Source organism: Primulina tabacum, chromosome 6 (assembly GCF_025594145.1).
Source record: "Primulina tabacum isolate GXHZ01 chromosome 6, ASM2559414v2, whole genome shotgun sequence".
NCBI classification, from domain to species: domain Eukaryota; kingdom Viridiplantae; phylum Streptophyta; class Magnoliopsida; order Lamiales; family Gesneriaceae; genus Primulina; species Primulina tabacum.
In genome coordinates, this window is record NC_134555.1 from 41,577,740 (window position 1) to 41,601,767 (window position 24,028).

Sequence of the window (24,028 nt, forward strand, 5' to 3'; positions counted from 1 at the left end):
TATTTTTGAATATATTTTAATTTTCTTTAAAAAAATTCAAAATCGGGTTATACTGGTTGATTGGTTGATCGGGTTGATCCAGGTTCAGATTCGGGTTAAAGGCTTTCGGGTTGGCTCGGATTCGGGTTTGGTTTGAGTTAAGCAATTTTTGATAGTACTATTGGTCAACTCGACCCGAGCCCACCTGACTCACCCGATTTGACACCCCTACTTCACATAAATAATTAACGGAAATATACCTAGCACGTGAAATAACGAATGGGCTTAACAGATTCCCAACTTAAATGTATAACAGATTTTAACCTTTTTTGGACAAAACGAGGTGAGTTGATTCTCTTGTACATTTTTGGACAAAATTTATTTGAAAAATAATTTTATTATTGTTTATTATTTTTTTCCGAAAATTATGTCAAATTGCAGCCATTTGAAAACTTAAGGTTGCGTCTGAACTAGGCTGCTTTTGAACCAAATACTGCCTGCTGTACACAATTTTTCTGGTGTGTTCCCGCCATCTCGTGGGTCCAGGGCAGGAAAAACATTGTCATCGATAAATGCATGCTATGTTTGCGTTGGATGGGGTTCAGCCTTTTCACTTCCTCTATCTGATCCTTGAGGAACAGTTTGATTTAATTAATTTAGAACTAGAAACTAGGGAAGTTGGAAACTTTAACCAATTTTTCAATTTTTAGTGTCACATGGGTTTATGTTTTGTTGAATACTGGATTCTCCCCCAACTTATAACTTTTGTTGCATAAAAGTGAAGACTTTCGTCAACCCAATGAAAGATATGGACATTTTAACTTGTTCTTAGTCCACATGAGAACACTTAAGTTCCTCATTTGAATCGTGTGTAGTTCATTGTTTTTTTTATCTATTTTGTTCTATAATCTTTTGATCATGTAGGTCTCATATTCTTGTTGTTTCATGCTTCTTTGGAAAGTGCTTGTATGATGACAAATATGCTTTCTAAAATAAGGTACGTAGTGAAGATGATGTAATGTCGGTAATGAGAAAGAAACAAGGGCATACGGAGTCAGACGGGAGTAGGAAAAGGAAGAAGAAGCAAGATGGAACACCTCGCCCAGCATGTTCTTGGGTTCATTTTAGGTATTATTGCTCAATTTAATTAAGCTGGTATCTTGTGTCCTGTTACTTTCATTTAATCTTTTCCCAGCCAAACTAATAATCCGATGTTATTCTTCGATCGTGAATTCGTTAAGGATTACACCGCTCAATCTTCAGGCTTGGAAGTGGTACTCATAATTTATTAATCTTACAATTTTTAATCTTTTTTATTATTATTTAGGAAGAATGTTTGAAATTATTTTGGTAACTGATAATTGTTTCAGGCCACAAAAGCTGCATCAGATGCTTGGAAATTGATGGCTCCTGAAGAAAAAGCAAAATACACTAGCCGTTCTTGTGAATTTTGGGATAAGTTCTTGAATACGACACCTGCCCGTGTTTCCAAGCATAGAAGACAAGTATTTGCATCTTTTAGTTTTTCCTGCATTTGTATATGCAGAAATTTATCGTAGTCTGGCCCTAGAATCCTCTATGTGATAGAATTTATGATCTGTATCATGCAGACCAAACTTGTCACTAGGTGTTCTCCTTGTCGATTATTAAATTAAATGTGTTGCAGTGGCTCACTTCTGGACAAAAGGCTGCGGTAAATGGAATGCGGTTTGGTAGTATCCTTAATCTCAGATGCCGAACTTTGCGCCGCAGTCTGTCTTTGGTTATTGGAGCGGTTCAACACTGTCCGACGCAGATTGGAGATTTGTGGTGAGCGCATTCCATTAAGTCCTCGGCTTGTGATGGGGTTGGCATCCAGTGGGAAAGATGCGGTTAACTCTGGACCGGATGACTTAATTGCTGAATTACGCAATACAATGCACAAATCGTGGAATTTCTGTTCGACTCTTAGAGGAACGTTTGGCAGTCACAGAAGCTGGTGAGGATTTTAAAAGATCATTTCTTCTTTATGTATTAGGCACTCTTCTGTGCCCCACCGCAAGGCTGGATGTTAGCCCATCTTTTCTGCACCTTTTGACAAATATGGATGTCATCCATCAATGTAACTGGGGTAAATTTTACTCGGCTGGTCTGAGAGGTAGCACGTTATCGTCAAGGGAAGCAGCGTGCTGTTGGCGGTTGTCTTTAATTTCTCCAGGTGAGACCTAACACATTTTTTGCAAAGTCATTTCCCTGGTAATCTAGCATTAAACAGTAGTAAGTACAATAATAATATATTAATACTAATCATAACTGATTATGTGCTTGTATGATCTTTTACTTGTTTACAGCTCTTTTACTATGAGATTGTTGCTGTTGGGGAGCCATCAGAACTGTCCCCTGCAATCTTTCCATGCTTAGCCTCCTGGGGTGATCAAGAAATTAGCGAGAGAGAAGAATGAGCGAGAGCTTGGTGGTTATGGCTTCGGAGAGATATATTGTATTTATAGTATGATTGCACTTGGCATTTCAGAGGATAGCAAACTTCATCCAATTCTTGCAGGTTGTTTTCAAGTAAAGAGGTATTGGAACAGGAATTATTGGGTTCAGGAACCAAGTGACAACGTTACATTGGCTATAATGTCACAAGAAGTTGATCGTTTCCCTCTACTTGAACAGGATGAATACCAGGTAAATTATGCCAGAATTTCATTGCTTTCCCTGCTATTACGTAGGATTCTTAGTTGATTATTCACCAGGATCGTAGAAGTCTTGATTTTTGTTTTGTTTCTTTGATTTCTGTATGTATTAAAAGGCTAATATTATTTGTGCCTGAGTATGAAAATGACAAAAATATGTTCCTGTTACCATGAAAGACTAGATGCCGAATATAGACATGTTGAAAATGGTGAATATTTAGTTGTGATGAATATTTAGTTGTCCCATTTCCGCACTCCTATCACTTCCCATTCTCATGATCTGATATGGATGTATGTAAGTTTAGCTCTGTAACCTCCCATATGAACTAAAAGTGGTTGTGTTTTCCTAGTAAAAGTTGCGAAAAAGATGAACTCCCCTGGGGGATGTTTCGATAACTTTATCAATTTTAAAAACTTTATTTTGACTTATTTGTGAAAACTTCAAAACTAGCACAATTATATTGGTGAATTGTTTTTCACCCGTATTCCTCACGGGATAAAGAGTTAATTGTTACGTTTCTTCAGGAATACATGCCCATCAACGACGAGGGCAACACTATCTGCATGGATATTGAAATTACGACCCAGTCAAAGCACCCTGCCGAAATTCCCAAAATGGCTGTGTAGAAATCGTGGATTATACAAAGAGAAAAGAGCATGAAGATTTTCTGTGTTCGCTCCCCCTGTGCTTGCCCCGTTCAAAAGTGTTATTTCATTGGCTCATCCAATCAGTTGTCAGAACATTTCGGCAGCAAGCACTGGGATTCAGGAAGACGTTTCCAGTATAGATAACAGCCCTTAATTTGCTGGTCACCCTAAACAAGAACGAAGTATTCATTGTTCTACAAGCAGAAAAAGACGGTATCCTCTTTCTTCTCAAAAAGGGTATGGAAAGCATTGGTCATACAGTTTTAATTACTTGCATAAGCCCGAGCTCATCACGGCAACAACATTTATACAATATCGTAGCCGAAAGAGGGAATAGCTGTCTCAGGCTAAAGTCATACACAAACAATTTTCCAGGTAGGATTGACGGATCTCCCCCCACGGATTTCCTGCTAAATGGAACATTAGATCTCGAGACGTGTATATGGAACTCGACGGATATTGGAGCTGATTGATATTGTTCGATGCAACATAGTTCTCTTTTATTTATCTGCCCCTCCAAAAAATGTATGTAACGGCTTTGAAGTAGCTTTTGGCATGATTTTCTGTACATCTAGCTAGTTAGAACGAAGCAGGCTGAATCAAATCATGCAAGGTAGGGAATCCTCTTCACATTGCTATCTTCTCTTTCTGCTTGGTTATCTCAAAAGTTCGATTACAGGCACACAAGTTATTGGATTTGAAAGAGGAACAAGTACATCTTCTGTGAGGCTTACATATGGGATATGTATGAATGCTATCTTCACACATTGTATACTTTCAGTTCCACTTGTACCCTGCATTTGAACTATTACCTTAGATACCTGGGGCGCCCCCAGGCCGATGAGGTGAGGTGAGTTTCGAGCAAGTGAGATTCTACCTGATGAAACCCACCGAGGACGTTCATGTTCGTTTATTGAAAATGATCAAGCTGATTTCATCCAAGAGTTCATTGTAAAAAGGACACTTAGAGTAACTAACTCTAGTGTCATGGTCTGATGTAATAATTATATATATTAATAAAATGTTAAAATTTTAATACAAGTTATATGTAATTCAGCGGATAGAGTCATTGTTTCTTGGGGTTTAGGTTATAGGTTCAATTCTTATTGAGGTTATTTTTTTATTCTTTTATTTTTTAATTTATATATCAAAATTACAGTGTATTCCCTCATTATTTCTTATAATTATATTTTGATCCTCATTTAAATATAAATCAAACGAATTATAAAAAAATATTATACAAGCACGCAACGCATGGGTCGATGTATTATTAATATTATATAATCTCTTGGTTCCTTTCAAGAACTGATTTAGATATAGAATTTTGGCAATCTTTTGTACTGGCAACTTATTTTTTAATGGCAGTTTACAAAAAAGAAAAAAAGGTTTTTTTTAATGGGAAAAAATGGCAACCCTTGTTTTTTTTGCCAAACGAAGTGTAGCCCACGCCCTGCGGAATGGTACATGTATAGATGTCTTCACAAAGAATCAAATGGCAGGCCGCCATAATCACATGAAAAATGCTACTTACTGCAACGAATCGAAGGTCTAATCACACTTATCTTATCCTCCCCCTTTTTATTTCCAGTTGAATCGCCTTTTTCTATATACATATAATATATATATATATATATATATATATATATATATATATAATTTCTTTTGAATATATAATTTTTTATACATAACGTGTATACGGAAAAAAAAAACCATTAAACTATAAATTTAATATATATCAGCCTTTTCGTACGGACGAGTTCAGTTTGTAAATTTTAATTATATGTTTCCAAATATTTAAAATTAGTAATTATTCAAATATATTTTTACGATGATTTTTTTTGCATGATAGTTTAAGACCACGCAAAGTGTGTTTGGTTACCAGTTCCTCTTATGTGTGTGTGCCAAGAATACATATAATCTCTAATTATACTTGAGTTTGTTATATGATACATATACAAAGATTCACGGAGATATTCTCTGCAATATTCTTCTGCTTTAACCCCTTCTCAGTAAAGCAGAGAGAGCATAAAGAAGCCAAGAAAATTCAGTTACATACCATTCCTCAATTTACACAAAGTAACCAGTCACACACTGGAAAATGTCTCATGATCAAGAAAGAAACATAGAATTTGTATGGATAAAGGTCAAAATATGATATGATATATCTTCATTTCATCTGTTTATTTTGTTGATTTAGTTGTTCTGATAATTTTGCTTCAATTTACACTGTTTTCTTCAAGAAGTGGTGAAATTTTATGATCATTGAGTTTTTCTAACATTACTTTACAGACAAATGTTTTGAAGGTCCATATCCACTGTCAAGGCTGCATGCAACAAGTGAAGAAACTACTTCGGAAAGTTGAAGGTACAATGAATCCCCAGGATTCAGATTTCTTAATTTTTTGATTTTCTATCATCTGTTCCATATCTGTTTTTGTAAAGTTATCTTTCTTGGTCCCAGAACATATTTTCAATCTCACTTGGGGTTGCCTACTTGGCATTTGATCATGTAGGTGTGTACGAAGTGAGAATAAATGCCGAAGAACACAAGGTAACAGTTTTAGGAAACGTAGATGCTACAACATTGATCAAATCATTGGTCAAATCTGGTAAGCATGCCGAGATTTGGCCACAGAAAACGAGTAATTGGTTTGAAGAAGATGTGTACTTGAACAAAATGCAGAGTTTAATAAATAGTCCCAACACCTGCAATCACGGTGAAAAAATGCAAATGGATGACGATTGTTCCGATGGGAACATCAATGATATCGGCACCATGGATACCAGTATTGAAAATCTCACAAATTCAAGTGTTCCAGGAGGATCTTCTGGACCTAAAAATCTGAATGAAGGGTTTCCTCCTTACGGTTATCATTACCAATTGCCCAGTACGATAGATGCTGGTATCATGGTGCAGCCATCAATATCCATGCTGTACAATAGTGAACAGAATACTCATCCCATTAGCAGCATGATGGGGAATAACTATGTTCATCAGTCCAGGAAGATGCACACATTCAACTCACTTCATCATGACCAGTAGTGGAACGACAATAATTTCAAATTCCAAGCGTTTCATTCCAACTTTGAGACTATATTTGTATAAGTATTTACTATGTACTCATTTAAAGATGACACACCGGCATTTGCAGTTTAAAACTATACAATTCCATCAGCATTCATATGTCTTACCCAGAATATATAATAAAGCTACAAGTCTACAACTATGTATCCGCCTGGTAGTTGGCGACAAATGGTAAAAATAGAACCTCCATTGGCACTCTACATAAATTTGTATTGATAGAAAATCTATATTTTTATCTAACCTATTCAATGAACTGATTAAGACCATTGTAGTAATAAGTGACAATACAAGATCATTGTTCAAAGAAGATAAATATGATAACCACCCCCAAGAAAATCTTTCGAGGTAGCAATCAAATAAATTTGCTAAAAATGATTTCAAAAATGAATCTGCACGAGTAATAATATATCGATGATGGACGAAATAAACAAAGTAATCGAGCTGACAGTTCGCTCCCTATAGGTCATGAATTATATTGCATGCTTCTCATTCAGTATAATTAGAACAAGATCAGAGATTTATGGATAACAGTGGATTTAACATACATCTTTTTATCTCTTTTGTGCCTTTCTCCTCCTTGATTCCGGTTTCTGCCATTTCTTTCTCGGAACTAGCTTGTTTTTCGGTTTCAACTTCATGACATCAGGCGAGAACTTATAATTTGTATCCCTCATACGAGCTTGAATGTCCTTAAAAACTGAATATTCAATTTCTTCGGACCACCTTGCCGAAGCTCTTCATGACTCTGGTCCAGAAATAATATTCTCAAAGGCTCTCCTATCAAAATGTCCAAATCACTCATCACCTCCCAAACATTAGTATACCGACCATCAGGATCCTTCTTAAGTTTCTTCAGAGCATTCTGCACAGCAAGTATTGGAGCTTGCTTTCCAGGGGACAGCTCTTCTGGCTCTTCCTCGTCTTTCATCTGCAAGGGTTCTATACTTCGGTTTCTCCTCAAACTCAAATAATTTATCAATATATTGATCGCTTTTCTCACTTGGGAAGGCCTCCGTTGGTTCGTCGTTGTCATCTCCTTCATCCCCAGTCTTTCCGCGCCTTTTCTGTTGTCGACAGCTACCATTCACGTTGAACGGTATTTTGAGTTACCTATTTTTGTGGCGGTTGCCTTTTACATACCAACTAACAAAAAGTACACCAAACTGAAATAAATAAATAAATAAATATATATATATATATATTTGGTTATAAATTTATAATATTCCTACATGACTATAAATTTAATTGATGAAAAACAACTTAAATTTGTTGGAGTACTTTAGGTTTGCATGTTTTTTAAAAATATGATCTTAAATATGATCTTATATTTGAAAATAATGATCACAAATATGTCGATGAGAGTATAATTATGACATTTTATTTTATCATATTTTATGGTAAATATCGGGATTTTATAAATGTTGTCTCAAATGTTGTAACACCTAGTGACAACACGCAACAAAATAATATCACACAAATAAATAAATTAAACAAAAATAACTCGTAGATAATTATGCACAAATATAAATACTTAAGTGATATCTCAGGGCAAAATAATCACTAGAAAAACAAATCGAGTTTACAAAAATCAACACTAGTGATTCTATGAAAAACTATCGTCCTTAACACGTTAAGAAATCAAATTGTATCCTAAAAAAAAATCAGATTAAAAACATATTCAAAGAACGCAAACAGCATGTCAAAAACTCAAGCAACAAAAACACAATCTTCCATCAACACTTTAACAAGTGTTGCCTTCAAATGTCTCCAACAATCATTGTAACACGTTAGTAGCAACAACAATCTTCAGACGGCGATGCTCTGTGACTTGATTTTTCTCTCTTGATCTCTCGTCGTGCAAAATTCTTTTGGCCACTAACTTCTCCTCTTTATATATATTTCTTTCCTCTTAGAGTTTATCCCAAAAAAGAATCTCACAACATATGGAAACAAGAGTTTTATTAGAAGTAAACTCTTTTAAACATTAATATCATATAATGAGAATCTTAGCGTAATTATCGAAGATCTAGAAAAGCAAAACCCTTAATTAATTATTTCAAATAATCTTATTAATGAGGAAAAGCTAATTTTAAGGAAGAAATTATATATTGAAAATCAAGAATTATTTTTCATTTCAGTAAATATGTGAAAAAAGTACTATTATTTCCATTTCTACAAATAATTGGTGATATCGTTAAAAAAAACTATGAGAAAGAAGTTGAATTAATGCAAAGCTCTTATCTTGCATATATATACGTCAAGAACAAACTAATAGTGAAAAATCTAATAATTTTTCACTTTGAATTAATGCAAAGCTCCCGACTTATTATATGTTGGATTAATAATTATAATGAGGATGAGATTTTGTTTTAACATATATAAATTCGAACTCACGTCTATTGTTGTTAAGAGAAGTTTATGTTAGTGCCCATCAAATTAAAATTTAGTATATTTTTTTGGCAAAACTTATAAATGATTTGTAAAGTAAAACTTTTGAAAAGGAAGTAAGAGAAAAGTATGTTCTTTTATCCAAACAATGGTTGGACGTGCCTTTTGCACAATTGCATATATTTTTGTTATCCAATAAATTCACCCTAATCTTATACCCGCTTGAGAAATTTGGTAGATAAATAATGTGCCTGTTTAACTTTCAAATAAAATTTTCGTGTTTGCATTGTTCAACTACCGTTCTTTTTAAATAAATAAAAAAATTGTTGAGGATAGGATAATATAATTTCAACTTTTTCTTAGGATATGACCACGAGTTGTCAATTGTTGATTTTGACATGACGGAAAATCTTGGACCGTGCACATTGAAAAACTTTCATGGTGAATAATTGGTTTAGTCATGTTCCGTCGATTATCTTCACACGCGTCGCTGATTTAAAAGGTGCGAAGTTTTTATTATAGCCACGGTTTACAAAAACCGTTGTTGATTTAAAAATTACGACGGTTTTAAAATCGTCTCTAAATACAGCTCATTTTTTTACAATCGTGCGATAATATGCATGCCGTGGATCAAATGAAATTGGACGCCCATTTTTCGCAGCGTGCAATAATATACATGTCGTGAATAATAATATTGATGATGTGCGATTAATGTATGCCGTTAATGTCTAGACACGATTTTTTTTAAAAAAAAAAATTTACTATTAACACAGCACACATAAACATGCACGCAGTTAATAATACTATTAACGACGTGCTTTTATTGTGCGCTGTTAATAGTGCGCCCATTTTTCGCATCGTGCAATAATATGCATGTCGTGAATAAAAATATTGACGGCGTGTGATTAATGTACGTCGTTAATGTCTAGACGAGATTTTTTTTAATTTTTTTACTATTAACAGCGCTCATAAACATGCACTGCTGTTAATAATACTATTAACGACGTGCCTTTATTGTGCGCTGTTAATAGTGTGTTGCGATAAGTTATTTTTTTGTAGTGGTAATACCTATTCATGGATAACCCAAATAAAAAATCTGTATCACAAAATACGACATGTGAGACCGTCTCACACAAGTTTTGCCATTATACTGAAGAGTTGAATCAACTAAAGAGGAAAATTACATCAGCAAACTCTTTAAAAATTAAAACGAAAAACGTCATACGTAAAATTAATTACTTTCTAAAATTCTATGTATTTTAAAATCACATGTAAAACCTCTTACAAATGAGATAAACGTGCTTGAGAGTTAAATGTTCTTGCTTCTTAAAAGTTGAAGATACTTTTCATTGGATTTTATGTCACTTAGATTTTTTAACTGGGGCTACAGGAAGTGCCTAAATATTTTCCAAATAAGGGATGTGAAGTATTTTGAAAGATCATATGCCATCGACATGTCAAGAGTTGATTTTTTCATAGTCAATGCATAAAAATTGAGAGAAGTTATTTTCTTTCCCTCGACTACCAAAATTTCACTTGCAGGGTATGAAAAGTAGACGAAATTATGACACTAATAAATGGGCAGAGAAATGAATGCTATAGTTGAAAATCTCCAACTCATCTTCTCTTATCCAAGCATTGGAAAATTATATTTTTAACACATAATTTGTACATTTTTTAATATTATTATCGATCAATTTATAATTTTAATCAACTAACTAAGCTATTTTTTCGATTTTATTTTTCACTGGAGCGGTGACATAGAGTCAGACACGTCAACAATGTCAATCATTATTTTTCGATGTCACAACAACATTTTCTAGTATCATATCAGCACTCCGATGAAAAATGACTAAAATTAGAAAAATACAAATTATAGACTAAAATTGTAAATCGATCAATAACATTATCAAAAATGAAAAACATGTAATTTAAAAGACAAAAAAAAATGATGAATGAAACTGTATGAATAATAAAAAATATGAATGAACATGTATATTAATTGATGGAAACACTGTGATAAGATGTAAGAATCGAATCCTAGTTAATTTCTTACTCTTCTGATCTTTAGCAATTTTGATCTGTCTGTTCTACAATTTTATTCTTTTTCGGCTAGGTTGATTACATATTAGTTCTACTACGTTAGCCCCAATCAAATAACACTAAGCAGAAAGGGAAATTCTTTCTTGATCTAGTATCTTTACTATTTTTTGTTTTTGGTCCACTAATTTGTCGATTTTTTATTTCGATATATTATCTTTTTAAATTCGACTATTTGATCAATTTTCTCATGGAGTTGCCAATTGCTGATGTGGCTAAAACATGGGGATTTTTTGGTCCAATAACTTGTCGTTTTTTGTTCAGCTACACGAACTTTTCAATTTTTGATGTTAGTACAATATTCCATAATGTTCTTTTTTTTTGTTCAAAAAATGTTGATTAGATGGTAGCTAAAGCTAAAGTTATCAAAAATTGGCGGATTTCTAGATTTTGAAATTAAAACAATTTATTTGGAAAAACGTAACATAAAAAAGTGTGGAACAAATCAAACAAATTTTAAAAGTTCTATGCATTCCATCATAATCATTCAATGAAGTGACACCAATATGTGATTTAACAATTATCTAATCAGCATTTTTTGGCGAAAATTGAATATTTCAGCTGTAGATGGACCGAAATTCAAAAGTTACTGTGTCAAGACAAAAAACTGAAAATTTATTGGACCAAAATAAAAAAAATTGACAAATTATCGGACTAATAAATTATTTTCCCTATTAAGTGAAGTCCTAGTTGGCAAAAAAAACAAGAAATGCCCATCGTTTAGCCACATCATCTTCAGCCACTTTTTCGTCAACATTTTCCGACGGAAATTGGACTCCGCAGAGATAATCGACCAAAATAGGGGAATACAAAAAGATAATGTACCGAAATCAAGAATTGACCAGTAATTGACCAAAAACCAAAAACGGTAAATATATCGGATCAAAAAATTTATTTTCCCAAGCGAAAATGCAAAAAGAATAAAGATAGTGGACTAAAAAATTAAATTTAACAACATAAATGACAAATTGTGAAGGAACAAAATTAATTGAATTTCAAAATACACATTTCCACACGGCATAGTGCAATGTAAATTAACATATATTGTGCATTTATACTCACAGTGTAACAATACTTTATTTCCAAGAAGATTTTTAGAACAGGAAGAAAAAAAATTATTCTCATTATTACATATTTTTTTCTATGTTTAAATGAGTACTTGTAAAAGCTTCTGGTTACGTCCCCAAAAATAAAACTTATCCACAATGTTCTTTTTTATTCGAGGACGGAATTTTTATTTTTTTTGTTTGAAAACAACAAATATTTTGAGTTCGATTTTGACGCGTGAAAATGGTTGGTGAGTGCACAAGAGATTTGATCCACTACACTGTTGTCTGGCGATCAACACTCTCATTCAACCTACCAAATTGGGGGAATCCACCAGTCAACAAGTCAGCCTCCACATTCTTCTTTTAACTAGTCCATATCCACTGCCCTCCCTCTTCTTTGCATAAATACCAATGCCATTCCACTAGGGTTTGCTGCACCCAACGCAAAAATTTGGATTAGAGGTCCACTAAACTTGATTTCTTGCTTCTGTAATAATAAATAAACTTTAGTTCTTTCCATATTTCAGTTGTACTAGTTGTCATCAAAGGATGAGGAAATGTTGTAAGAAACACAAGGAGATTAAAGAGTCCTCGTGGAGCGACCGAGAAGATAATAAGTTGACCGATTACATCAACGTTCATGGCGAAGGGCGTTGGAGCAAAGTCCCCAAATCGGCAGGTTTTTGCTACTACTCATCCTGCTTTTTTCGCCTTCGTGAGATTATTCAAGCATGAAAATTTTCGCATGTTCATATTTTAATTTGTTGGAAATAAGTTGTTGATGCATTTTCTTTACCATATTTTTCTACTTAAGTAGGTCAAATGCATGCATGTTGATTTCTTATAATCTTGATTTTGGGCAGCATTTCATGTATTTAGATGAATAAAGCTGTTATGAACCCCGGCTGTTTTCATATTTCCATAGGGAGATGGAGCCAAAAGTTAGAGTGCATGGGGAGAAGGGGAACTTTAATGGATCTATGGTTCAAAATCAAAAACATTTTATAAATTCATGTTTAGTTTCAAACCAAGTGACAAGTTTAAAAGTTGCTTTTCTTGCATACTGAATTTTTCTAGTAAATAACTTTGCATCATAATAAGGTTCTTTCGATGATCAGAGACATAGCATCAGTTCACCTCCATTCTTGATCTCACTTTCCTTTGGTTGTTCTCATATTTCAATCTCTTCTCTCGAGCGATATTAAAAATTCAGCACAGAGGGCACTTTAACTTTTAAACGTTCAATCAATTGTTAACTTTACCGACACATAAAAAATTTAAAGTTCGCAAATATATTTATGATCTTTAGGACAGTACACTTTAATAGGGCACCTGTGTTCAATTAATTGTTAACTGTACCGACACATTAAAAAATATGTTAATACATGATCTTTAGGACATGGTACAAGTAGAGCTTTGAATCTTGATGTCTATTATCATTTTTGTTCTTAACTCTAAATTCTTGAAAGGCTAATTAAATGGTTACTGAAGTTTCATTTATTTGTGCCTTAAAAAGATTCGTATAGTATGAAAACCTTTTTTTTTCATGAAACAGTGTGAAAAATGTAATTTGTTGTATTAAATAAATCGCATTATTTATATATTTTTCAAAACGCGCGCAGACACAACGTACAATGTATTTATAAAGTTTATTGCTATATTTATAGTTCAGCAGGATATATAGTTGATGAATTTAATGCAATAGAATAGAATGATAACGAAAATGTCACAACTTTTATGTTTGTAGGGCTGCACCGGTGTGGCAAATGTTGCAGACTGCGTTGGATGAACCACCTAAGGCCAAATATCAAGCGAGGAAGTTACTTCGGTGAAGATGAAGAAGACCTCGTTATTAGGCTCTATGCACTCCTCGGCAATCGGTACGTCGTCTAATTTTACGACAAATGGAAAAATTATAATTTTAGTCATGTAAGTTAGTATGTTTATGTTTGTTGTCTGATAAGTCGGTCAGAATTTGGTCTTAGTCTGAGAAATTGGTAATTGCCGATATGAAAAGGAGTAATATCAAAACGGAACGGAAAATCTTCTTCCCTTTTGTGCCGAAAAAATTAACTAGGACGCTAGTTAAAACATAATATCGATTTCTTGATTGTTAGGTGGTCTCTCATTGCTGGACGTTTGCCGGGTCGGACGGATGATGAAGTAAGGAATCAGTGGCATTCACATACTAAGAAAAAGTTGATAAAAATGGGCGTCGATCCAAGTAAACATGGCTTGAAACTATGCCCTTTTACTACGTTCAGCTCATGTAATAAGGCACTGGACCACCACGGAGATATGCAAGATGAATCATCTGGTTCGATAAACAACCTCGAGACCCGATGAGTAATACTTGCAGATCGGAGTGTCCCCACGAAATTGAAATGGTGTCTAGTTCGAATAAATTGATGAATCTTGATCTATCGAATTCCTCAAGTACACATATAATTGTCGATGTATTTATTTATTTTCTGTGTGTGAATTCGAGTCTTCGAGACATAGTTAAATATTATCGAGCAGAAGATAGCACCATTATAGTTGCTGCTTCAAGGAATTCATCAGAAGGGTATCTAATTGTAATACTATGTTGCAAGATAAAGTAATGAATAATGCACATTATATTAAAAATATACAGTATCAAAATGATACATATTCTCCATCACAATAAATATTGAATGGTTGAAGATTTTCTTCCTTTATGTTTTTTTTGCGATTTTTATGTTCTACGTTGTCAAATTTCAGTCTTAATTTGTTATAATTTTGTTTGTTTGTAATTTTAGTTTTTTTTTTCACATGATATTTATGTGGTGCTGATGCATCGCCGGCGTATCCAATGCCATATAAATCACTTCGAATAAAATTGCAAAAGAAAGGACGAACATTGCCAAAACATAAATGAGACAAGACTAAGACTTAATCTTTACAACACAACAAAATCACCAATAGGTAACATAGAGTCGAAGAAACAATTTATTTACATTCATTAATTATCGAAATTATAAAATTAAAATTTACCACTTCATCCAAAATTCAATCAATCCAAACATAATATTTTTTATTAACTTTTATTCCACATCCAACCTAAATACTTTACTAATGACGTGATTTTTTAATCACATTCAGCCTATCCATCCGAGTAAACTGTCCCGTGAGTTTATCTAGGAATGAGAAACTAGTAAATTGAAACCAAACAAAGGTCGACTTGTCAATGTCTGACCCCGCTTTCAACCCACGGGCCAGCTGCCAGGTAACTTTCAGATGGATGATAGTCAAGAGATATACTGTACGTCGGATATATGTACAAGTAAATTATGAGTAATGATGCTAAAAATTTTACCTACATTGAGCTCGGTCTGATGAGCTAAAATATGACAAATTTTTTTGTAAATGCCCTGGCCGAGCTTCCCTTCTTTCATTATTATCCGAGCAGAACATTTCTCTGGTCAATAGTCTCCCAAGCTAAATTCCTATGTGAACGAACAAAAGTTGAGGGAAAGAGGAGTTCGATGTAGCCTCTCCTATGCTAATTAAGTTAGTCCGAAGAGCAAAATTTAAGTGCGAGTATATAGTGTGGTGCAAGCAAGTGAATTAAAGTCACAGAAAATACATGGTATTTATAGAGGGGGGCTATGTTTCTTGTATGGAAAGAACTTTTGTTTAGAAAGAACTTCAATATTGTTAGGACTCTAGTTATAACAAGACTGTGTTGATCTTACCTCATCTTAAAAATTCGAATAGCATATCCTTATTCTCTCGGGATTATTTCCTTATTATCATAGATTATCTGTTCAAGAGTTTTATACAAATAGGACTTTCCTCATCTTCATTCAGATATTTATTCGGGTCAGAGAGCTCTTAATCCGGATGCTCGGTAACCCTGTGCTCGGTTATTTAATAACAGTGTGTTCGAATATTTAGACTTTAACTCACAGAAATATTCCCGAGCAGAGAGAGAAATGACCCGGCCCATGTGTAGGTTACCGAGCCTTCTACCTTGATCCTAATTGTATTTAACATGGACCCGTCATTTTGATTAATGGGCTATAGCACTGATCGGGTTGGTTTAACTCGGATCCGGGTCCGGTCAGAATTATGGTGTATCAACGAGGTGTGTGTGTATATATATATATTTGGTTCAAAGCTGATGCATGGCCAAAATACAAGGACACGGTTGCTTGCGTTTGTAAAAGGTTATCAATCGAATGAGATCACAATGTAATGGATCAACTTCCCTGGATGGAGACAGGAGGAGGATAGAGATGAAGTCAACTACAGATAGCAAGTCGTAACACAAATATCATAACAATTTGCAATATTTTATCGAAATAAAACGTTGAATATTATATAGTTATGAAAATGCAAAGGAGAGAGGCAGCAGCTTTATTATGAAAATTAATGGTGCAGTACTGGTGGTTAGAGTCTGTGTACACGATAATTCTTGTTGACATCGAGAGGTAGTGCCAACTCTCGAACAGTAGAATTATAGCCGTGTTAAATGTAATGTTCAAACCCTTCTCAATCATCACGGACTCCCGGTTTTGGATGCATTCTTAGACTTTTATAAGGTAATTTGTTTGCTGTTTTAGACGATTGTATCCCGGGCTACCATTCATTCTCCAGCAACCGCAGAAGTATTGAGGATTCGTAAAGCTCTCGGCTGGCTCAATGGTTTACATGTCCAGAATGTGATAGTAGAACCTCATCATATTCAACCGGTTATTGAAGCCTTCCATAATTCCAGTTCAGTGCCTTCCAGCTTTGGTTTGATTGTAGATGATTGTAACAATCTAGCATTTGATTTACTTAATTATATTTTTGTTTTAGTGCATCAGTCAGCAAATCAGACAACTCGTATCTTAACCAAAGCTATTGATCATGCGGGATGTGTTTCCCCTTCCTCTTATTTCTCGTATAAATGTTTTTGAATTGAGAGAATAATATTTCCATCTTTTTTTTTTTTAAAGGTCATGAAATTATCCGATACTTGTGTTTACGAGGTGCCTAAAAAAGGATAGTACTCTGTGTGATTTACTATACGTATGTGTGATTACTGGATACGACAATATTGGGTTTTATTTCCTTTGTGACAAGGAACTCGCAGTCCTTATGTTTAGGGTAGCATTAGGTAAACCCATGCATCTGATAAACTGTATGCTGGCGACAGACTCAAGCAGCAGAGAAAACTTTTATAAGTTTTGAACTTGAATATTCGACCTCAATCTTCACACACTCAAATCTACTCAATTATTGGGTATTACTTGCTTTTTCACTTTGTTTAGGGAAACATAACACTTGTTTTACATGATCCGGAAATATCGTAGATACCCAAAATTAAGCTGCAAAATATTTACAACACACGATGTTAAATATAGTTTCTCTAATTCTCGCAACATCTTTTATATTCGCGACAAAAAATTATGTTCTTGAAATCATTATTGGTGAAAACGGGAGCTGGATTGCGAAAACAAATAATTGTCGCATCATACGGATTTACCATAGCATAATTTTGCCCCGTACGTTACAACATGGCATACCGATGGTTCCTATTTAAGATAGTGCTCTGCCGAGCTGCCAACCCCTCTGCCGCTACTCGCTCTTGCTGTTCCACAATTCTGCAGGTTGAGTTGCCTTAAGATCAGCTTGTCTTGGCCTCTCCTACTTAGCTATGCGCTTAAAGCTGATTTCCCAAATATTGATCCGTCATTGACAATGTGGGGGCCGTGGGGATCAACACCCGTATGCGTGACACCACGGATTAGCGGGATTACTCGACGATAGGGCAGCTGTTCATTTATCATATTGTTGAATTACTCACAGGCCAAGCCAAGTGTTGCTACCGCCCACGTGACTAAGGTTTTTTTTTTTCAATTTTTTATAGATAAAATTGTCTAATTTGTGACTGATTTTTTTAAATATAGATAAAATTTTGTCTAATTTTCCGAATATCGGAGACTTAATTGGCAATTGACAATACTAGCTCAACATCATCTTCATTTGTCAATAACTCAACCCCGCCTAGGATTTTCTAGCCGGGTAGAACTTGGAAGTACCGACGTCTTCCCAACTACTAATTTCTTGACCGTTCTAGGATTCTATGTGCCTTGTGCAAATATATCTGTACAAGATAGTATTTTACCGGCTAGGTGTCGCCATGGTGGCATGTCGAGGACAATTTCAGCAAAGGTTCGAAGATTTAAATTTGTATGGAATGAAATTGTCTTTGCAGTTGAATTGTCGAAAATTCGGCCTTATGTGTTCATTAAGACATTATTTGTAACATGACACGAAAATTGGATCACACAAGATAATATAGTTGATCTTATTAATAGAGAAACCATAACACAGTACAGGTAGCTGCGCTTCCACTTCAAAGAACCTCCCCAACCGAGGGCGTAGCACCCCTGTGGTTCGACTTCTTCGAATCCAACGCGAAACACAACTTAAAAATTCAACACTCGTTATATATAATTTACAAACAATACAGCAATAGGAAAGAACCGAAAACATAAATTTTCAGGAGATAACAATGGAGACGCAAGAATATTTAGATGGGCAAAGCGCGAGAGACCCTGGGGTAGACCACGTTGGAAGGGTGTCCCATTATCCGGCGACCCTTCGAGTGGCGGAAGGGATAAACGAGAGCCCCCACCGGCCACTCCACCAGCGCCGCCAATGCGAAGGCCAACAAGCCCAGCGTCGGCCCCACCACCCTGCACCTGCAAGGATTCCTCGTCGTCCCGCACTCTACGCAAAACACCATGATCGTATGCTGGATTCTTAACCTGGATAATCGATTTCGAATAAGGAGAGAATGTGAATCTAGATGGAAACTAAGGAAATCTTGATATGAAGCTGTAATGCTCGAATTGTTGGTTTTAAAGAGAACTTCGAAAGAGATGGCCGATTATAAAATGGTGGGTCTTCCTTGGTGGAGACGGCTGATTTAGCCACGTTACGGTACACGTGCTGAATTGTAATTGGAGCTTAGGTGGCGTACACATGTTTGTTCTCTTGTGGTTACAAATTTCTCGTGCTATTTTTAATTTATTTGGACATATAATATCGACTATATATTATATGTTTAAAGTATGTGACACCTTTGTGTGTAAATAATTTAAAAAATCTCGAGATTTTAACACGTATCAAGTTGTACTTTATTTTAATCGTTCCAAAGTTCTTTCCATATATAGCAATAATGGTTTGGTTAAGTTGTTTTAGAATTAGAAGTTTATTTTTTAAAATAATGAAATCTCGTATTCAAAATCTAGAACCGAAGATTCATCTAAATGTTGTGATTAAAGGAAATTATATGTCTTTTTTTTTCATTTATCATCACTTAATTCACAATTTATTCAACTACTCTATTTTTCAATTTTATTTATTATTCATCATAGACGGAGTATTGACTTGTCATGAGAACGTAAGTCATGTGCGTCTTCGGGCCAGGACTTTTTCTATAAAACATCATCATTTTTTTGTTATCACATTAGCAATTCGATCAAATATGAATAAAATCGAAAATTGTTAATTTACCTACCTAAATTTTTATTTACTTTTGTTCAAAATTGAAGGTCCATTCTCTAATACATAAAAAAAATAAAAAAATAAAATTGTACTTTTAAAATTCGTTTTCTACAGATTTATAATACTATTTATGGAATAATACCCCTATGCTACCATGATAGATATAAATCTTAATAATAGCCCCAACATGGAATAAGAACAAATAACTTGAACAACTTCAAATTTAAGTCAAAGGGATGCTTTGGTGGGGGGGCCCTTGAAGGAGCTGGAGACTTCTGTCACTTTAGAATTAATAACGATATGATTTGTATTTCTTTATTTCTCTTTTATGGAAATATACAACAATAATATATTCTGCCTCCACTAGTTAAAGAATGGAACTTATTTATCCTTCTTGGGATGCCATTCTTTTTATTTTTATTATCACTTTCCAAAAAAAATAAATAAATCCCTTTCATCCCTAATTCCTTACTTGGTCATATTGGATTCAAAAAATTTTATTAAATAAATTGATTGTGTTATTGATCATACGAAAACTTGTAAAAATTTCATATGTTCGTTTGTTTTGACTTAGAGTCTTGTAATTATTTAAAGTTTGATATCAATACTATATGTTGGGGTTCTTTTCATTTAGCGTCTTTTTAGTCAGAGTGGTGATGTGATGTTAAATATATTATCAATCTCTGACGTCATGTCACCAATTTCAAGTGTCATGACAATAATATTTTGCATCACATCAGCACTACGATGAAAAAAGACTAAAATTTTTAAAAATAAAAAGAACTCACCGAATTATGACCAAACTTTGATCATACACTAAACCAATAATCAAAATAGACCATTCTATATGATAACTCTTTTACGATAATTTGATTTGTCTTAGCCATAATTCAGCCAAAACAATTGCATCGTTGAAGCTTAAAAGCTCACGACAAAAACAAATTTAAAACTATTGGAACCGACGTGTTAAAATCTCCTCTGATGATCAGCCGAATCAAACGCGACTCATCTTTTACCACACAGCGACCCATTTTGAGCCAGTTCGCAAAGCGGTTTGTTTGTGAATCTCATTAAATGGTAAGCAAATCCACCAGCCATGGTTCCAATAACGGGACCAATTATGTAAACCCAAAGTCCTTTGTATGTGTGTCTTACGATGGCTGGACCTATACTCCTTGCCGGGTTCATCGAGGCTCCAGATATTGGCCTGCACTCGTAGAAATGTATTACATAATAATTCAGTTTAATGAGAAAAAAAGTATCCTCCTTTTTATGTATTGTAATAGATATTGGCTCGTAAGATAAGATTATAAAGGATGATGTAGTAAATTAAAAAATAAGGACGATAATTATCTTTTAAATCTAAATATCGTAAAAGTTGAGCCGTGAGATGATGCGATGATGTTGAACGTCATCTTTCGCATCAAACAGTACTAAATGATAAGAAACTATTGTTTTACACAGATAATCTACTTTTTTTCAAAATTTTCACTGAAATTATAAGGACCCCGAAATTTCATGAGAAAAAAGATACAGATACAATCTACTTAATTTCGCCATCAAATGGATTGTTATCTGTTCGATTACAAGATAACTCCATAATAACAGATATCTTGAAAATCATCATCATATTTTACGTTTCCACGAAATTCCGTCGATAATACATACAAACAAAGATATATATTAAAACGGGTGTTTAATATCGAGTATAGGAAATAAAGCATATATTTTTTCTAATAAAATGAAGTGCACAAGTTTGTTTACCCAGCCACTATGACGTTCAACATTATTGTCATTCCAACTGCAATTCCTCCCATGTCTGAAATCTGAATTTTAATCCAAGAAAATTAAAATATATATTGTGTCTGTGCGTATATACATGTAATATATATATGTATATATATTATGTAAAATATATAAATAATTATTGTTATATAATATGTCACGTACCGCTCTATTATCTGTAGCAACAGCGGAAACAACAAACATCAAAAGAGCGGAGATGACTATTTCTATAGCCAAAGACTGTCCATTTGATCCGACGGGGAGAGTGCCGAAGTAAGATTCACTTGTGACATCAAACATCATACATAAAGTGCAACTCGCAAGAATAGATCCCAATAATTGAGCAATTATGTACAAAGGAACCTGCATATATATCAAACACGAATAATTAATTTCAGGAGTTAGTAATTATTTAAAGAGTGAAAATAGCTAAATTCGTCTCACTCGTCAAAGTTAGGTCTTAGTGCAATATTGTTTATTTTGGTTAGCATTAGTTCACACATTAATACTGACGTGACATCAGATATGTCAACAATATTTGATGTTACATTAAAAATATCTGTATCATGTCAGTATCTTGGTGTCATGTTGACAATTATCGAAATCATATTAACTCTATAGCAAAACATGACTAAAAACAAAACAAAAATAAAAAAAAAGTTGCTGAATTAAAAGTCTAATCTCAACTTTTATGAGTTGAAAGAAGAAAACCCAAAAACCTATAATTTAGAAAACTAAATTGAATACTTTTCCTTGTGTAAAATCATAAAATTGTTCCAAAATAATGATGACGCTGATAATTTATCTTTCTAATACCGAAAGTAAATCAAATTAATGGATTAAAAGTCTTATCTATCCCGATTTGCAGGACGAAATTTATAATTTTTCCAAGCTATAAGAAACCAAAAGGAGAAAAACGAAAAATGAACCTCTTTCCAGGGAAAACGGCGAAAGGTGGCCAAGGTGATGGAGACTGCGGGATTGAAGTGAGCCCCGGAAACATGGCCAACAGTATATATCAACGACATTACTGTTAACCCCCAGGTGACAGATATTCCAGGATGCGTGATTTTCTCCCCGTAAAGCTTGTTCACAGCCACTGAACCACATCCAGCAAATATCAAGAAATAAGTGCCAATCAGTTCCGCCAGTGCCTGATCATTTATAAAACCCTCGAAACAATCAATCCATGCTTTTAAAAAAATTCCAGATTTGATTAGGGAACCTGGTTTCGTAACTGTGTTACCTTTTGTCCGGTAGTAACTACTGCAAGTGATGAAAAAAACCCACCGTTTTCATCGGATTGGGATGATGAATTTGTCGTCGTAAAGCCTGATTCCATCTTGTAGATCTGTTCTTCTTCGATTCCTTCGGTTTTCGTAGCCATTGTTGTTAAACTATGATTCCGGAGTGAAGAAGAATTTTGTTTATCTTATTGGTTTTGGAGAGAAAGAAGATGGGAGGGGTTAAAAGATTGATTGCAATCTGTTAATCTGATACTTCGTTTCTATTATTAGAGAATTCGAATCGTTCCTTCCTCCGAGTTTGTAGGATATCAGATCGATACAATTTCAATTTATTATGGATTACAAGATTATCCTTTAGAAGTACGCAGCCGAATCTTTGGGATCTCAAAATAATTCCTGTATTTATGTGTGAATAAATCCATCGATCGGTTGGTTTTTTTGGAGAACAAAAAATCTATTGAATAAAGGTGGTAATTTGCACTCCTAATATAAATCAATTTCCACATAAACAAACGAGATAACAATATAAATAATTTTATTTGCTTTCTATTTGTGAATAAATTCGACATATATTTTTAACATGAAATAGAGCGTAGATAATACAAAATAATGTATAAATATCAATTCTCTATAAATACAAGTAATAATTTGAAAACGATATAGGAATTGATTTGGTATTGAAAGATATTTGATGATGGAACGAACTAAAAGTCCTTCATGATTTGTCTCGTATAAATAATTTTATACATAGAAAAATACGCAATAAAACGTAAATTTGCTATCTAACAAAATTGATATATTAGGCCTCATTTTGCTCGTGGGATAAGGTTATGAAAATTGTATTATATAAATATGGTAATTCAATATAGCTGAATAATGTAATTTGAGCTTATCTCCAGTTAATTTGAGTAGCATATGATTTCCGTTAACGCGATCGATTAGAGAAAAATCCAGCTAGCTCTTCAAGTTTTTTGTAAGTGCGCTTTTATATGTATATATTTTGATAAATTTTTTGAATTGAGCTTTTTTAAAAAAAAATGCACATTTTATATCAAAATAAAATATATTTCATGTATATTTTAAGAACAGTTTTATTTCTGAAAAAAAATTACTGATTTTTTATTTTGGTGCACTGGATAATTATGAACTAAACAGTAAGGATATGTATTCTGAACACTACTGATTATTGATTACAGTTTACTACTGATTATTGGCCTCACTCCGTAATGAAGAGAACATATAAATGACTTATATCAGTTTAATCATGAGGAACATAGTTATTTCAGTGCACATGCTGAAACATGATTACTGTTATTACTGATCACTGAATTTCCAGTTATTGTTATCCAAAAATTATCTCATTTGCTGTCAAAATATAGACTAAAAGAAAAACGCTAAACGACAACAGATTTTATTTGTTGTCGTAGGCACAGTTACAAGTGTTGTAATTGACAGTGTTGTTGAAAGTGCGTTCTATGACAACGGTTTTAAACCGTTGTAGTAGCTCTAATTAGCGACGGATTATGTCTAAACAGTCGCTAAATT

The 24,028-nt window shown here is 33.9% G+C and overlaps 4 protein-coding genes, 1 long non-coding RNA gene and 1 pseudogene across 9 annotated transcripts; 2 read left to right on the forward strand and 4 right to left on the reverse strand.

Moving 5' to 3' along the window:
• Window positions 1–488: 488 nt before the first annotated feature.
• Window positions 489–1,463, reverse strand: LOC142549629 (uncharacterized). Its single transcript, XR_012821233.1, has 3 exons — window positions 1,335–1,463; window positions 643–1,256; window positions 489–608 (listed from the first exon to the last, which is right to left on the reverse strand). It is a non-coding gene; the product is annotated as an uncharacterized LOC142549629 (long non-coding RNA).
• LOC142549628 (uncharacterized) lies at window positions 1,118–6,420 on the forward strand. 5 transcript variants are annotated; one of them, XR_012821231.1, is made up of 5 exons: window positions 1,118–1,253; window positions 1,350–1,484; window positions 1,590–2,176; window positions 2,310–2,649; window positions 3,183–4,132. XR_012821231.1 is itself a non-coding variant. In XM_075658680.1 (4 exons), the coding sequence occupies exons 2-4, from the start codon at window positions 2,470–2,472 to the stop codon at window positions 6,346–6,348; spliced, it is 786 nt and encodes a 261-aa protein (XP_075514795.1). In that variant the 5' UTR covers window positions 2,059–2,176; window positions 2,310–2,469; the 3' UTR covers window positions 6,349–6,420. The 5 variants fall into 5 exon arrangements, 3 of the variants coding, with proteins under 3 accessions (XP_075514795.1, XP_075514796.1, XP_075514797.1); XR_012821232.1 differs by having other exon boundaries at window positions 3,681–4,131; XM_075658680.1 differs by lacking the exons at window positions 1,118–1,253; window positions 1,350–1,484; window positions 3,183–4,132 and adding exons at window positions 5,595–5,670; window positions 5,819–6,420 and having other exon boundaries at window positions 2,059–2,176.
• Window positions 6,421–6,518: 98 nt separating this feature from the next.
• On the reverse strand, window positions 6,519–7,490 carry LOC142550285 (uncharacterized; annotated as a pseudogene).
• A 4,680-nt stretch (window positions 7,491–12,170) lies between these two features.
• On the forward strand, window positions 12,171–14,557 carry LOC142549630 (transcription factor MYB3-like). Its single transcript, XM_075658683.1, has 4 exons — window positions 12,171–12,269; window positions 12,455–12,606; window positions 13,675–13,807; window positions 14,045–14,557. Exons 2-4 carry the CDS (start codon window positions 12,477–12,479, stop codon window positions 14,271–14,273), a joined length of 492 nt encoding a protein of 163 aa, XP_075514798.1. The 5' UTR covers window positions 12,171–12,269; window positions 12,455–12,476; the 3' UTR covers window positions 14,274–14,557.
• Window positions 14,558–18,217: 3,660 nt separating this feature from the next.
• Window positions 18,218–18,790, reverse strand: LOC142548245 (uncharacterized). The gene has a single exon (XM_075656561.1). It carries the CDS (start codon window positions 18,685–18,687, stop codon window positions 18,472–18,474), a length of 216 nt encoding a protein of 71 aa, XP_075512676.1. The 5' UTR covers window positions 18,688–18,790; the 3' UTR covers window positions 18,218–18,471.
• Window positions 18,791–20,208: 1,418 nt separating this feature from the next.
• On the reverse strand, window positions 20,209–22,954 carry LOC142548246 (putative aquaporin NIP-type). Its single transcript, XM_075656562.1, has 5 exons — window positions 22,483–22,954; window positions 22,166–22,390; window positions 21,402–21,599; window positions 21,216–21,277; window positions 20,209–20,658 (listed from the first exon to the last, which is right to left on the reverse strand). Exons 1-5 carry the CDS (start codon window positions 22,621–22,623, stop codon window positions 20,457–20,459), a joined length of 828 nt encoding a protein of 275 aa, XP_075512677.1. The 5' UTR covers window positions 22,624–22,954; the 3' UTR covers window positions 20,209–20,456.
• Window positions 22,955–24,028: the final 1,074 nt, after the last annotated feature.

Bases quoted from the DNA above. Each gene is read 5' to 3' on its own strand.
- LOC142549628 (XM_075658680.1), top strand. From the start codon at position 2,470: ATGATTGCACTTGGCATTTCAGAGGATAGCAAACTTCATCCAATTCTT. The intron at 2,650-5,594 runs GTAAATTATGCC...ATTACTTTACAG, and splicing joins TTGAACAGGATGAATACCAG to ACAAATGTTTTGAAGGTCCA. The intron at 5,671-5,818 runs GTACAATGAATC...TTGATCATGTAG, and splicing joins ACTACTTCGGAAAGTTGAAG to GTGTGTACGAAGTGAGAATA.
- LOC142549630 (XM_075658683.1), top strand. From the start codon at position 12,477: ATGAGGAAATGTTGTAAGAAACACAAGGAGATTAAAGAGTCCTCGTGG. The intron at 12,607-13,674 runs GTTTTTGCTACT...TTATGTTTGTAG, and splicing joins CAAAGTCCCCAAATCGGCAG to GGCTGCACCGGTGTGGCAAA. The intron at 13,808-14,044 runs GTACGTCGTCTA...CTTGATTGTTAG, and splicing joins TATGCACTCCTCGGCAATCG to GTGGTCTCTCATTGCTGGAC.
- LOC142548245 (XM_075656561.1), bottom strand. From the start codon at position 18,687: ATGGTGTTTTGCGTAGAGTGCGGGACGACGAGGAATCCTTGCAGGTGC.
- LOC142548246 (XM_075656562.1), bottom strand. From the start codon at position 22,623: ATGGCTACGAAAACCGAAGGAATCGAAGAAGAACAGATCTACAAGATG. The intron at 21,278-21,401 runs GTACGTGACATA...ATTAAAATTCAG, and splicing joins TTGCTACAGATAATAGAGCG to ATTTCAGACATGGGAGGAAT. The intron at 20,659-21,215 runs GTAAACAAACTT...CTACGAGTGCAG, and splicing joins TTGAACGTCATAGTGGCTGG to GCCAATATCTGGAGCCTCGA.